The following is a 15,162-nucleotide window of genomic DNA, read 5'->3' as shown; positions in this document are numbered from 1 at the left end:
ATGTTTGCTGTTGAACTATAGATTAAGTCTTATCCATGGCAGCTCTAAACATTCTGATCTGCTGTTAACATTTTGGTGCCATGAATATGACACGCCTTCAGGCATCCTGGGGACTCTATGCCTCAACAGGTCTGACCTGTTTTTTGGCAGGAAGTGGAGCACCCACTGCCAGTGAGGCACGTTGATTTTCGCCCGTGAGTGTGCGTCCAGATTCCAAAAGTGGGAGTGTTATTAGAGCGATAGATAGATAGGACTTATCTGTTTCCTTTCATAGCACAAAAGCATACTCCTGCAGTGTTATAAACTGATCGCAAGAAACAGCCGTATGTTGTAACTCCAAGCATATGAGCCTATGATGTATTTTCATCACCCAGCTGTCGGTCTGTTGATTGAGTTTTTAGTGCAAGAATAAATAGTGTGAATCTCCTTGTGACTAATTAAAAGACATGTTTCGCTGCCTGAGCAAATTTTGATATGTTTTTTCTTCTTCTTTCTGCATCATTGTACTCTTCACTCACTGGACTCGCCAGGGTTATTTTGATGAGCTGAATAATTCAGAACTAAGCCACCTCATCCCCCCGACGCTGGAGAACAAAAGAGATGTACTGTTCGGCAACCTCCCAGAGATTTATGATTTTCACAACAGGTAGGTTGAATGAGGTTTGCACGTTGCCCCACCATATACCCGTTTATATCTGGAAGTGATTTGCTTCAGTGATATCACAAGGTTATTCATAGATAAAGGGGCCTGGGCCTGCCACACAAGATTACAGAAAGAACCTTGTTATAGTGCATCAGAGCAGCAGATCTTTGTGCTATATAGGTTTTTTTGGTTTATTTCAGCATTCCTCATTTCCCATCAATGTGACTACTAGGGCTCAATCTGTCATGATATCTTTGCTCTCTCTGCCTTCATTGTAGAGATCACGCAAAACAGCTTATATCAGGGAAAAATGCCTGAGCTAGTTTGAACATTTTTTTCAAAAGTATTTATTTATTTATTTATTTTTTGTCTGCATTTGTGTACATAGTTGAACACCACATGGTGTCAACATTATATGAGGTTGATGCAGTTATATTCTTGCAGCTGAAAATTTTATTACTTCAGTGCATGAGTTTTACCATCACCAGCCTTTCTGGGAACTATCCTGTTGATCTTTATTGAGTGTAGTAACCTTGTGTGGCAGGGAGGGTAGTGTGACACCTCAGTGAATAGAGGTGGAGAACAAACGACAGAAAAGATGTGGAAGGATAGAAAGTGGAAGAGAGGCATGTGGTGCTGGTAGGAACTGGTGGTGTGTAGGGTTCTGTGCTTCCCAAGTCACCTCACTCAGGTATGACTGGGTACAGGGAGGTGTTGTGTAGATCTTTGGACAGATGAGAGAGTCCAGGGGGGTAAGGGTGTCCCAATAGAGGAGAGAAGTATGCGATAGGGCACGTAGTGATAGAATGAAAAAAAAAATAATAATCCAGCCCTTAATAGCTGGGACTCATCAATTCTTCTTGATGTGATCCAGCATGGGCTGGCAGGTGACAACACACATGCATGTGGGGATTCCCTAAATATGAGTGAGACCATTACCAGGGCCCAGAGTCAGGTCAGAAGCCCCAGCAGCCGAGAACCCCAACCGCAGTATGGGGTGCATAGACCCACACTTGGGTAACAAGACCAGAGAACCACCATAGCCACAGGGCATGCCACACCCCGGCGCACATGGCGAGCGACGACGAACACCCCCAGACCTGTTTTTTGTTTTTCTAATCTAACTGCAAGTAAACACGGAAATAAGCCACCTGCCATAGCCCTTTAGCTAACCGCAGTGGAAAGCTCCATCCAAAAAAACTTGCGGTCTGACCCAGTATCTCCACATTCGTCCAATGAAGGCGGTTTGATTAGATGTGTGAGTCTGACTTGCTGGCAGCTCAAAAGCTGAATCTATTGGCCGTTTACCCCACATACCATGATGAGGACCACATCGGTCAGTTTGATGGTCCCCCGGTAGCTATAAAACCCAAACTACATTAATGGAGCTAAATTAAATAAAAGACGGAATAGAAAGACAAAATACCCCCAAAATCAAGTGCAAGAAAATTCCACACAGGCTAGCTCTCCATAAAGTATGTTCATAAATGCTAAAGCAAGTAATTTTACACCGATCATTAGGCATAACATTATGACCACTGACAGGAGAAGCGAATAACATCGACCATCCTGTGACGATTCAATGTCCTGCTGGGAAACTTTCGGACCTGGCATCCATGTGGATCTTATTTAGACATGTGCCCTCAGCCTGTAGCATTGGCGCTCCTTAATGGCAGCAGCCATCCCCGGCAGGATTCAGCCTGACACAGGCACACACACAGAAATGGTTCATGAACAGCTTAAAAAAACCATGAAAAACTGTCAAAAGTGTTGACCGGGCCTCCAACTTTACTAGATCCCAAGCTGATTAAGTATCAGTGGGATGCGCTGGAACGAGGTTGATCCACTGAGGACCCTCCCCTCAACCCATAGGACCCAAAGACTCCCACTACCAACATCCTGTTTGCAAACACCACAGGACACCCTCACTCCCATGTCCATTCTCTGATGAGTCACAAGTGTTTTGGAGGCACAAGGGAGACCTAAACTATGTTAGGAGGGTGGTCATGTTATACCTAAACCTATGAGCTAGGTATGTGACCTTTCCAGCTAAAAACATATGAACATTTAACATTGCTATAGCTGGGGATTCCTGATGCAGTTGGTATAGATGTGTGCTCCATTGACTCGTTGAGTCAAATGTTTAGTGATTTCTGACATAATTGTGCCCCTACAAACTTACACACTTCCCAAAGAGTAAAGGTAGGGGTAAGTCCTGCCTAGTGTTATGTACCCATTCAAATAATTCAGCCCATGCATGGTGCTGTACCAGATGGAAGCTGATAACCGTGATTATAGTGGAACGGAAACCATCTACAATGGGTTTTCAGCCTCATACAGAAAATAGTTGCAGTACGTGCTGGGCTTTTATTTTGTTTGTTCAAAATTATCTGCAGGACGTTTCTATTGGAGCTGGAAAACTGTGCCGAGAAACCAGAGTTGGTGGGAACCTGTTTTCTGAAAAGGGTAAGTAGTATTAGAAACAGTTGTGGAAATGAATTACGCTCAGACTCTCCTGTGCTTGTTTTATTGTACAAGAGTTGTGGCTTTTGTTAGATCTCAGTTTTACTACATCACTTTTAGGGTGAATTTTCGGATATGACCTTTTCCTAGTGTGATTGAACTCATCATCATTGTGGAGTTTAATCACACCATAAGAAGTTTTACAGTGTGAGATTGTTTGCTTTATGAACTAAATGATGTGCTCTTTCCCTTGACAAATATGGGAAACTCAAGGTATACTATAAATGATTTAAAGAGTATGTTCGCTAGGTCTGCATTTAGCACGACAACTTTGTAATGTCGACTCTTCTTTTTAAAAAACTTAGTTACTGATGAACTATTCCTCACACTATGGTTGGTTCTCATAATAATTTATTTTGGCCACACCCTTGTGTTCTCAGAAAGAAGAGCTCCAGGTGTATGAAAAGTACTGTCAGAATAAACCTCGCTCTGAAGTCCTCTGGAGACAGTGTGGAGACAGCCTCTTCTTTCAGGTAAGGCAGATGGTCCAGTTTTTTTTTTTTTTTTTTTTTTACTATTGTCCCATCATAAATGAACACAAATAACTACTCAATAGAATATCACGTTAGTACTCCTACCCAAACCCATTTACATAAAGGCAAATTATTCTGGAGCAGCAAATGCAAATACCTTTTCCAATGTGCTCTCTTTATTGTCCATTGGAATGCGAATGTGACACCAAGCATTAAGAAAAAATCGAGCATGATAACGATCCAGAAATTCACATACATTAAAAGCGCACATTATCCTACTTATCTCAATCCTTCATTTGGTCAAGTTAAATCACTTCTTCGAGACCCATTTTGCATCATAAACAACGCGTTCAGTATGCCTGTCATGTTTCTGACATGTTCCTGTCATTGTTTGCAACAACAGGAATGCCAGAAGAAACTGGACCACAAACTGTCTCTGGATGCTTACTTGCTGAAGCCAGTCCAGAGGATCACCAAATACCAACTCATGCTTAAGGTCCAGCTCACGCAAACACATTGTAGTGAAAAAGCTAATTTTGTACATTTTGACAGTGATTGTTGCCAGGACATGACAAGTCTCCTTGCTTTGTTTAGGTTGAGGAATTCTTTAAAAGTCTTCCAAATCGTCCTAATTTGGGTTGATTGATTTCAGTGCACCTAACAAAAATATATAAAGTTGACCAACCTGCAACTGGGCTAACAACTCAACCCGCATTCTTCTCTTTGCTCCAGTGTCCACGTTCTCTGTTTAACAGGGGCATTCTTGCATTATTCCTCCTCTTTTGATCTATCTATGGCATGCACCCGTGACATTGTCTTGACTTCCCCTTCACACAAACATTTTTATCAACTTAACATACAGCTAGCAAATTGTCTAAAGTTATATTAAAGTGCACTGGTCCCCTCCTCAGACAAAGTGCGGATGGAGCCTCCCATCAAATTACATTTGTCTTTTCTTGTACACAGTCAACTAATTGTTTGTCTTTTGGTTCCACTTTACACTGCACATTTTATAATGACTGCCGCCCCAATGCAAGTCTTCTACTAGAACGCATCTCGCAGTTGCACCATTGCTGGAACTTTGGACATTGTCAAAGATGATTGTGATTGGTTTAAAGAAATACAAACAAGCTCAAGAATTGGTGTACATTTAACCAGTCAGATTTTCCAGTTATGAGCCACTAATCAAGGTTTACTCAGTACTAGATTACCTGCTACCTAGCAACAGGCTAGCATTCTCTACACAATGCTGTTACCTGAGTTAATCATCTCTGTGTATGATTAACTCTGCCTGTAACTCGTGTCTCCCCTTCTTGTCTTTTTCCTCTTCTCTCTCATAATGCATGGTGTAGGTAGCCTTTTATGTTTAAGATCATGAACATATGGCTGGTCAGATAGTAGGCAGAGGTCTACCTTCTGTCACGCTACACTGCACTTCCACGCCCTAAAAGCTTAACCATTACTAAATGATAGGGCTTGGTCATTGGGGGGACTTTTACATAAGGAAATGGATTTAATATCCAAGTTTGAATTATACTGTACATGGAAGATAGATTTAACATACTGACAAAATATGATCAGAAATATATTGCCCTTTGTTTTTTTCTTTTCTTTTTTCTTTTTATGTCCCTCAGATGATTTTGCTTTGCTCACTCATTCTAATCCTTTTCCTCCTTCCTGCCCAACAGGAGATGTTAAAATGCAGTAAAGGTCAGGGAATGGCCGAGCTGGAGGAAGCTTTGGCCACCATGCTGGACATAATCAAGTCTGTCAATGACTCCATGCACCAGATAGCCATCACTGGCTTTGATGTGAGTATGCAGAATTAATCCTTAATCAGCTCTATGTGCAGTCAGGGGTTTCTCCTCACATTCTCTGGACCTCAGTAAGGGCAAGTGAAACATGTCTTGTATCACCTTAAACACATGTCTACACATTTAGAGTAGTTCTCTTTGCAACTTTGTGGGGTCATCATGCTACTCTTTTTAAATGTCTTAAGCGAAAAATAAAAGTAGGGATGTCAGTAAAACTGGCCAGAGACTTAAAAAGATTTCACAAGTACTTGAAGTAAATCATCCCATTGAAGTGGATACGAGAGGCATGAATCAAATAAATAAAAAGAATATATATCAGAAAGAGATTTCAAAGGTTGTTCAAAGGATGCAAAAAAAAAAAAATTTCAACCAGTTTTCCAGTGAATGCTGCTACTGTATAGACATATGAATTGCAGGTGACACAATTTATGGCTTTCTTATCTTCTTAGTTCCAACTGAACTGACTCTGTGACTGTGACATTGTTAAAAAGTCAGTGAATCAGCTCTCAGCCAAACACTTGCTTGGCTTTCAGATGGACTTTGTTTAAGTTGTATTAGTATTATATTTAATATTAACACCCTTGTTAATGAGATTTAGATGTATTGAAAGTCATATTCAAATTCCATACCCACTTTTGGTCAGACTATTTTACAAAATCTTTGAATGTGAAGAATGTCAACAGGTTAGCCACAGGTGACTGAAAAATATGCAAACTATGGAAATGTAGAAGAGAAATGTAGCTATGTTATACACCAGTCAATATTGTGTAGGGAGACTTACACAATATTGACTGGTGTATAACATGTGCCTCCCAAACAGCTGGACATGGGCCTTCTGAGTGTGTCCTGCGGTGTCTGGCAACAGGCTGTTGTTAGTGAGGGCCTTTGGGTCCTGTGGGTTGAGGGGAGGGGTCTCTGTGGTTCATGTCTAAGTAACATCCACACGAATGCAAGGTCCAAAAGTTTACCAGCAGAGCACTGTATTGTCACAACATCATCAACGTTATTTACTTCTCCTGCCAGTGTTCATATTTTTGTGGCTGATCAGTGTATATGTGTGTCTAATCTGTGACTGAACGGTAGCCATTTGTACTATCATTTCAGTTCCATCAGAGAAGTGCAGATGAAATACCAAGAGTTTTACAGTCTTATGGCTAGGTGTGAATCACCTAGGCATAAGACAGCTATGGGGCAATAAACATGCTGTCCACATGATTCCATTGATTTTATTCTATTTTTTATTTTTTCATTCATCACAACTAAATAACCACATGTGGCATCTTGTTATTGTTTTGCTGTAGTAATTGCAGAGTACTTTTCTGGCACAATGTTCTTTTAGAGACTGCTATGCAATTTTTCAAGATTGTGTGACGTATTTGAAGAACAAAACATGTTCTGGATGTGTCAGACAAAGTCAGAAAAACTGTAACCAGGTCCTTGCAGAGGCCCTGGAAAATAATGAGTCTGTTCAGAAATTTAAACTCGGGTGCAGATTATATATCAACCAAACCGACGACGTCACACACCATTTACAAGCAGGCGAAACCCTCCTTGGTTAATAAATCACAGAAAATCACGAGGTAGTTGAGGAAGTTCCATATAATTTTTGTGTGCGTTTTATGAGTTTTACTGAAAGGCTGTTTCAAAATATTTTCATGTCCACCAAGAGCTTATGTAAAGAAAGTATTGATATCATAGCGTGGATATGATTACACAGTGGCACTTCCTGATTGCAGGATCGATGTCTGTGCATCGCATGGTTGATTTGATTTCAAACTCCGGGCCATGATCAATATGACTGTATAACGTTTGGGACTATCTCTACAAGAGGGTTCTTTATATCATGTAATCCGTATTAAAATCAGTCTGTCAGAGAGCTGTAATAGCACAGCTCTTGATACTTAAATGCAAACATCATAGGTCTTCAACAGGGGGTCTGTGACCCCTAGGGGGTCCGCAGAGGTACTGCGTCTAATCAATCTTTGGTTGAGTAGACATTTTTTATTATTTTTTTGTGTATTTTTCAAGCTTTTTTTTTTTTTTTTGAACAGATACTACATCGTTACGACAACAATATCGAGATTGTCTGACCATTTGTCTGGTGAAAGACCCCTTCGGTTGCAATATGTTTGGTTTTCTTACATGAACTGCACATTTAAAATCCCATCTGAGGGCTATTGTCCTTTTGAAAGGTCCACTGTTTGTTCAACTTTCAGGCAGGCAGCCTCACATTATGCTCTAGCCCCCTGAACAAGACTGAACTCCTTGCTGGAGTCATTGACTGAAAGCTGACAAGTCCCTGAGCAGCTTAGATCTTGGCGTGATGATGATACACAGTAAACTGCAAAGTGAATACCAAAAATTCTGACAGATGTTTATGTATTTTTTTGTTAATTTAAATTACTCTCATAATTAGAATATATAAGTATTATGTGCCGTTTGTTTGAATTGTTAATTGTCACAGTTTCAAATACCAGATGTTTGCCTGTTCAGGATTCATCTGCTATAGTAACTGATCTGAGACAGCGATTGTGCGCGTGCAATGGCAACTGCAGATCTATGCAACGATGCAAATGGTGCACTACGAGCCTGACTGACAATGTGTTTACATCCGCAGGGAAACCTGAGTGAACTGGGGAAGCTGCTTATGCAGGGATCCTTTAATGTGTGGACTGATCACAAGAAAGGCCACAGCAAGGTACTACACCTCATTCCAGCTTTACCTTCCATTTACATCCATACAGTGCAAGAACTAAAACCTTATTATTTTATCCGTGACTCTCTCATGTTCTTGTGAGTGTCAGATGTGTGTCAGTAAAGTGTATGCACGTTGCTGTGATTTGGATTTTGAGTGGAGACATCTAGCTGTTGTTTCATTATCTCCTTTCCAGCTTGCATTACAGTGCAAATACGGTTGTTGTGATTTATGGCTGAGATACAGCAGAAATAAACCTGAAATAGCTCAGAGCGGTCTGGTTATATTAAGGTCTGCGTTAAGATGTTTTGTTATTTATTTGTATCGTTAAATGAAACTGCCTCTGGCTGATTTCATACTTCAGTGTTCATCTCATGACGCTCTGCAGCGTTTTCATTTGTTGGGCTGCTGTTGTCACCTTCACTGGTGAATATGTTCCAGAGCAACAGGAGCTGTAATGTAATGATGTAATGACTGGCAGCACACTCCCCATTGGGGAAATAAAAATACCAGACTCATTTAACAGATCTTCTGCCATTTCCTCAATTTTAAGAGTGCACCCAATGCTGTGTGTGAATACAGTGGACGTGTGTCATGATACATGAACAGGCATGCAGACAAAATGACTGACATGTCACTCGATTTCAGGTGAAGGACCTGGCGAGGTTCAAGCCCATGCAGAGGCACCTCTTCCTGTATGACAAGATACTGCTGTTTTGTAAGAAACGAGAGGAGACCACAGATGGCCACGAGAAAACCCCATCGTACAGCTTCAAACACTCGCTCAAGGTTAGACCCACATGCTCATGTTTGTGAGGTCTTTTTTGACGCAATTTTTCCTGCTTTTTTTTTGCACCCTGCCTGTATTTTCTTATTTTCTTCTCATTCTGCTGCTGCTGCAACCTTTGTGTCAACAAATGTCAATGTGTGCAGCGTCTGGGAGCAGGACTCTACAGGACTCTGCCTGTGTGAGCATGCTTTGCTGTGTTTTAGAACACAACTGCTATGGATCAATCATAAAATAACATTTTATAACATTTTATTTTATATTGCAGTGCTTTGTCCTTGCGGACGCTCTTTATAGACAACTGCTCAGTCTCTTCCTTATTGAGCCAGGCACGAGGAATCCACCTAGTTTACATTTAAGGTTGTCTGTACAGACTTCTAAGATGAACCTCACGTAACAAGTAAATAATAAGTTACCTATGGAGGTATTGTCTTGTGGAATGACTCAAGGTGCCTGTAATAAACCTGAAGATGCAGCAATCTGTTTGCTGAGACAGAAAAGAAAACTGCTAGCAAGAAAATTCTGTATTTAAAATGTGTTAGTGCTTATAACATCTCTTTTTTGTTTTTAAGTTTGTTAAAACATTAAATCTGCATGGATCAATTCTTGGCCTCAAGGAGGCAGACAATCTCCCCATTAGTATTAACATACATTACCTTCCTCCATGCGTAAACACATACAGTGCCTTGTAAATGTGTTAATATATGTTGCGTTGCTATGTTGCTATGTTCCTCAGCTCTGAACTCTCCTCCTCTCTCATACTATTTGTGGGTGAATCTGAGAATCTGTTGCCGCTCATATTTATGACCGATTGATAACTAAAATTGAAATGGCTGATGTATAACTGCGCGAACTGAACAAAGATTTTCCACTGTAAAAATTTATATATTTCATAAATGGCCTGAAAACGACAAAACTGATACAAATAAATGTCTTTTTGCGATTTGTGATATTCACACAGGATATGGATTCTCCAGCTGAGGACATAGCTCCTCAAGAAAAAGTCATTATTTTTAAACAACTAGTTTAACGACTAGAACTAGTTCTACTAATCACTTAGTGACTGAGTCAAAATACAGTGTGTGTGATCAAGATACCTAATGGAAGCGGCTTGCTGGTGTGCTTTTAATAGTTTTCGGACAACAGTGGAGCCTTATCGCTCATGCAAAACTAAACTAAAATTAAAGACAGTCTCCACACATTTGATATGCAGATAGTTGCTAGTGGGAATTTCAAGGTTTGTTATTATTATCTTTTTTTGACTGACACTATAACTACTTATTTTTTTACCGCACATGTCATCAAATCTTAGGGAAAATGACAATAATAATCACTTAAAGGCCAATATGTTTTCCATCCCAAGTTTGCGAGCAGGATCTAAATGCACTGCTCATGTTTCACGTGAAAAAAGAAAATTATACAGTAAAATATTAGTGTTTTGGTTCATAAGTGGTTGGTTGCTGTCATAAAAGAGAATTGTGTTCTTTTATGTTCAGTTTGTCAGCGTGGGCGCAACAATTTATTCATTATGTGATACAGTTTTCTCATATCCTGATAAATGTGCATCTGTATCTCACAGTGTCTCTATCCTGTGTTTTATGTCCAGATGAGTGCTGTGGGGATCACAGAGAACGTGAAAGGCGACAGCAAAAAGTTTGAGGTTTGGTATAACGGCAGAGAGGAAGTTTACATCATCCAGGTACGTCGGTGCAGGTTCCTTTTTTCTTTTGAAACTGTGAACAAATGTAACGAATTCGATTGAAATGATGTTGCCCCACTGCATTGTACTGTTATGATTAGCCCAGCTGTTTTTTCTGATGACATTTCCTTTACCTTACCCTGTGCCTGATGCAATACATTTATTTTACATATGCAAATAAGACAACCCTTAACCCAAGAAACAAAGAGCCAGTTGTTAATTTTCTCAGGAGAGACATCCACCTTTCCACTACTCTGCTCTTGGGGGCAGTGTTGCACCACGCAGCTCCCCCATGAAACAGGCCTCAGTTGCATACGTTCTTGATTTACATTGGGATTTGTGTGTGTCTGCGTACATTCTTCCCCAGGCTCCATCCATGGACGTGAAAAATATGTGGGTGTCAGAGATTCGCAAAGTTCTTACAGGCCAGCTGGAAGCATGCAGAGGTACGTACACAGACATCTGAGAATATCTCTCCTTTTGTCCCCCCCCCCCCCCCCCCCCCCCCCTTTCACAAGAAATCACTTGGGTCCCAACTTAAAGATGAAGGAAATGCTTATGTCTGCATGGATCCATTCATCTGTAAGCTTTTGTTAGACCAGTATACACTATTTTCATTGTCTTGTTATTTAAACACACATACAACCAGGCGCTGCCTCAGGCTATTATTGTGTCTTTGCCATTCTAGAGGGAACCGTGCACACATCCCAGTCAACTTGTTAGAATAATAAAGCAGGATTTTCCCCCCTAAAAAATAGTAACCAGATACAGTTTGATTTGAAATTGTATTTTTCTGTGGTTTTGCTCCGTCAATGTTTGCAACAGTTTCTTTGTGTTACCAGCGAAACTTTTCTTGCCAGTATCTGTAAACACATCAATACATCCTTTGCTGTAATCTGGCTTTTCATTCTCTTGTACCAAATGCCAAGTCATCTCTCTGTTGCATTACGGCCTTTAGGGTGAGTACAGGAATACGTTTTCAGTTACAGTGTTATAAAATGATATAATATCAGATTAGATTTTAGCAGTCAAAGGCCACTGTGTCCTCAGGAAGCATCTTCGTGGCTTACCATTTTCTGAAGGCAACATCTTGAGGGAAAGTCCTTCACACCTGTCACGAATGTCCACTTGGACTCGAGGATGGCCTGATAAGAATACATCAGTCAGTGGTCGAGGTTACTATGCCATCACAGCTTGGCATGAGATATACTTGGAATAACATTTCTTTGAAGTTTGCACTGTTGGTCAAATAAAACTATTTAAAGGTGTGACTTTGGGCTTTGAGAACAACCACCGCTTTTTTTCATACACGAAAAAATACTTCAGTTAAGATAAAATATGTGTTTGGCGGAGCCCTTGTTTTCAATCACAACTGGGTCTTGGCTTTCGTGTCTTGACTTGTGACCATCCACCTTCCTCCTAATCGCATCCTAGACATTTACAATGGAGTTCAGTTCCAGAGATTGGAGTGGCGTTGTCTTGATGTCGTGGCTCTGTAACTTTGACCTGGCTGTTGGCATGGGGCATTTTCCTGTTGCGAGGAACCAACAACTCATTATTGGACAACATTGTCGGAGCAGAAGAAAGGAAGGAAGTTTTCTATCAGATCAGCCATGTCCGTGGCTCGACTCACTCGTCCTTCACAAAGACAAATCTTCCCGAAATGTAGCCTTGCTGAAGCACCCCCAGATCATCACAGAACCTCCTTCAGGTTTCACAGTGTGAGTGTTAGACACAGTGGCTTGAAGTCGTGTCGTGTCTCTGTTTAAACATCAGACAACAGGTGTTGGGAAAAGCTGAAAATTGGACTTGTCGGAGATGATGACCTTACTTCAGCCCTCTTTATGGATTTTTGCAGCCTCAGCCTGTCTCTTCTTTACTTCTTACAGATAAAGGGATTTTTTCTTACTTTGAATGACTCAGCTCTTCACTGTGTATTTTACCCTGCTGGCCCTGGCATTCGCCACTGTCTTTGCCGGTCATCTTGTGGTCGTTGTGTGACATTCGAATGAGTCCGTGGTCATCTTCACCAGGGAGCCGTTTACGCCCTCTGTCGGTCTTTGTTTCCCCCCTAGCATGATTCTCTCTGTGTATTTCCTCCTCTCTCAGTCCTCTCTGTGCCAGTAAGCATCAGTTGTCCACAGTTCTACTCTGTGGTCCTTGACTGACAGGAAAGGCACACTCTGCACTGAGCTGCACACTCAGCCCAACTGACAACTCGTCTGTGTGTGTGTGTTTGTGTGTGTGTATGCGCGTGTGCGTGAGCAGACTGACTAATAGCACCTCAGCCCTGTCATGATGCCTGGAGAGCAGAGGCTGTAGGAGGCTCTGACAGCCCAGTTCAGTTCAGTTCAGTCCAGTCCAGTCCAGTCCAGTCCAGCGAGTGTGTCTGTGTGTGTGTGTGTTTGTGCGTGATTTACACTCCTGACTCCATGCGAGAAAAGACGGCGAGAAGGGACGAAATTGGTCTGGGAAACGCTGAAGGAGGAGATTGGAAGTGATGGGGAGAGAAGAGAGAAAGAGAGTGGGGAAGGATGGGTGGAGAGAGACAAAGAGACAGAGAGAACGCAAAGAGATTTCCAATGGAGAGATGGAGGCTGAGAGAGGTAGCAGAGAGGGAGTGAAGGGAGGCTTGAAGGGATGAACATTAACGGAGGGAGGGGCGATTGCGAGAAGGAAGGAGGTTGAGTAGGAAGAGCAGCCGCTCTCAGTGTAGGAGGAGAGATGAGATGTGACGAGAAAGTGAGAAATGAGGTAGAGGTGGATTGCAGTTTGAAAGACGCGTAAATTCGTTTTTACATAATGGGAACCTGATGTCCAGCTGTCTCTTCCACTTTGTACAACAACTTCTATTCTTCTCTGTCCTTTCATAGACCATGATATGCTTTTAAAAATATAGCCTTTTATAAAAATTGAGGAACTGCCCTGTTGACACAGGAGCTCCACTTCACTAAACTGTAAGGTGGTTGCACCTGCCTGCGTGTCGCCGTCTATCAGAAGTTCTCTACAGAGGGTTTAGTTGTCAGTAATGGGAATACAAAATGTTCCACCCACCCTCACACATTCTTTGTTATGACAAACATCCAGAAATGCACATTCACTGCTACAGACTGTAGTGGCTAACCCTAACCCTAACCCCAACCCAGTCTGTAGCACATTGCCTGAACTGAAACACATAGCAACATAGTTTATGTTTAGTTTATGATCTTGTAAAGCACATTCTTTAGAGTCATAAAAGAAAATCCAACGTTAGATCTCAACGGTTTATTGATCCTTTATTGAAAAAGTACAGTACAGTAAAGTTGAGAAGTCATATTAAGATGTAAACACAAATCACGCAATATATGACACAAAACTTATTCAGCGTGTCAATGATTCTGTAAAATAGGGATACAGGCGTCACTTACTGTACTTATTCTTGCAATATGGATTTACTGCATATTCTAATAATAGCTGGGGCAGGAACAAATAAAGGCAATGACACAAAGGAGTGGTAGAAGTACCTGTACTCTAAGAGTTTGAACTCACTTTGTCTTTTTAACTGGCATGTTGTTTGATTTCAGTTTAGTTCAGAAACGAAAAACTGTTTCACATTTATTAAGGAAGCTCGACATGTCCTGTTTTCAGTGTGAAAACATGAGAGCACATAGTATACCCTTTGAGTCGTTTCAAGGCCTTTATCGTCTCATGTTTCAGTAGCATACGATAGCATACTTTTTTTTTTTTTAGTGCCTGGTGCGTGTGGGGTTTTTTGACTCATGTTTACTGACTTTGCACAGAAATGTACGTTATCTTGAATTCATCAAGCGAAACTGCCAAACATGGAGGAAGTACTGAGCGTGTAGCTCACCACGGACCTGCTTAAATGCATGGCGTTACTCCTCATCTCAAACCTCCTCACTGCTGCTCGCTGCTAAGGTTCTCCACTCACCTCAATATGACGAGCCTTTATGAATAAAACATCGCCTCTTCCATGATGAAAAAATGCACCCCTTTTGCTGAGTGCAATATTTGGAGCATGTGGAATGGTTCCCTGCTGAGTTTGCATTTCTGCGACAGGCTCATTGGTTGCTTGGAATAGGCGGTAACAAGGCAGATCATTCATAGGGGTTGGTATTTCACTTATGTGCGCTATGCATTTGGCCAAGGCTGCGCCTCTGTCTGCTTCTATTTTACTAGATCCTGCTCTAGAGATTTATTGTTACCGAGTGGGATCCTGTGTCAGACTAGAATTGTTAACGCTGCATTTATGAAGCCACTTGCTTAGTTATGGGTTGATATCTAGAGTTGCATCTCAAGTGGCTTCTGGGTTCTGGTGTGTCTTTCTTTGTAAAGCCACAGCAGGGTTTCTATCGGACCAATAAATGCAGCTTATAGAGTTGACACAGCAGTTTTGGAGAATTTTAACATGAAAGTAACTCAGAAATGACAGAATGGATAGGGGAGGGTGAGAGTCGGAGAACTTTCCTGTTGTAAAAGGTGTCATCAACACTTCTCTGGAGGTCAGGCACTAAAAAGTACAGCTTGA

General features: G+C 41.3%; 1 protein-coding gene across 12 annotated transcripts in view; it reads left to right on the top strand.

Moving 5' to 3' along the window:
• The window catches only part of mcf2l2 (MCF.2 cell line derived transforming sequence-like 2), an 86,265-nt gene that overhangs the window by 46,922 nt on the left and 24,181 nt on the right, over positions 1-15,162 (top strand). For all 12 annotated transcript variants that reach the window (XM_047586096.1, XM_047586097.1, XM_047586098.1 and 9 more), the window contains exons 17-25: positions 531-646; positions 3,040-3,109; positions 3,547-3,639; positions 4,043-4,135; positions 5,328-5,450; positions 8,071-8,151; positions 8,797-8,937; positions 10,542-10,634; positions 11,002-11,080. In XM_047586096.1, the coding sequence (XP_047442052.1) occupies positions 531-646; positions 3,040-3,109; positions 3,547-3,639; positions 4,043-4,135; positions 5,328-5,450; positions 8,071-8,151; positions 8,797-8,937; positions 10,542-10,634; positions 11,002-11,080 (889 nt within the window). The remainder of the gene's footprint in view (positions 1-530; positions 647-3,039; positions 3,110-3,546; positions 3,640-4,042; positions 4,136-5,327; positions 5,451-8,070; positions 8,152-8,796; positions 8,938-10,541; positions 10,635-11,001; positions 11,081-15,162) is intronic.

This window comes from Mugil cephalus, chromosome 6 (genome assembly GCF_022458985.1).
Source record: "Mugil cephalus isolate CIBA_MC_2020 chromosome 6, CIBA_Mcephalus_1.1, whole genome shotgun sequence".
Classification (NCBI taxonomy): Eukaryota; Metazoa; Chordata; class Actinopteri; order Mugiliformes; family Mugilidae; genus Mugil; species Mugil cephalus.
Note: the sequence above shows the minus strand (reverse complement) of the source record. Positions and strands in the feature narration are given on the sequence as shown.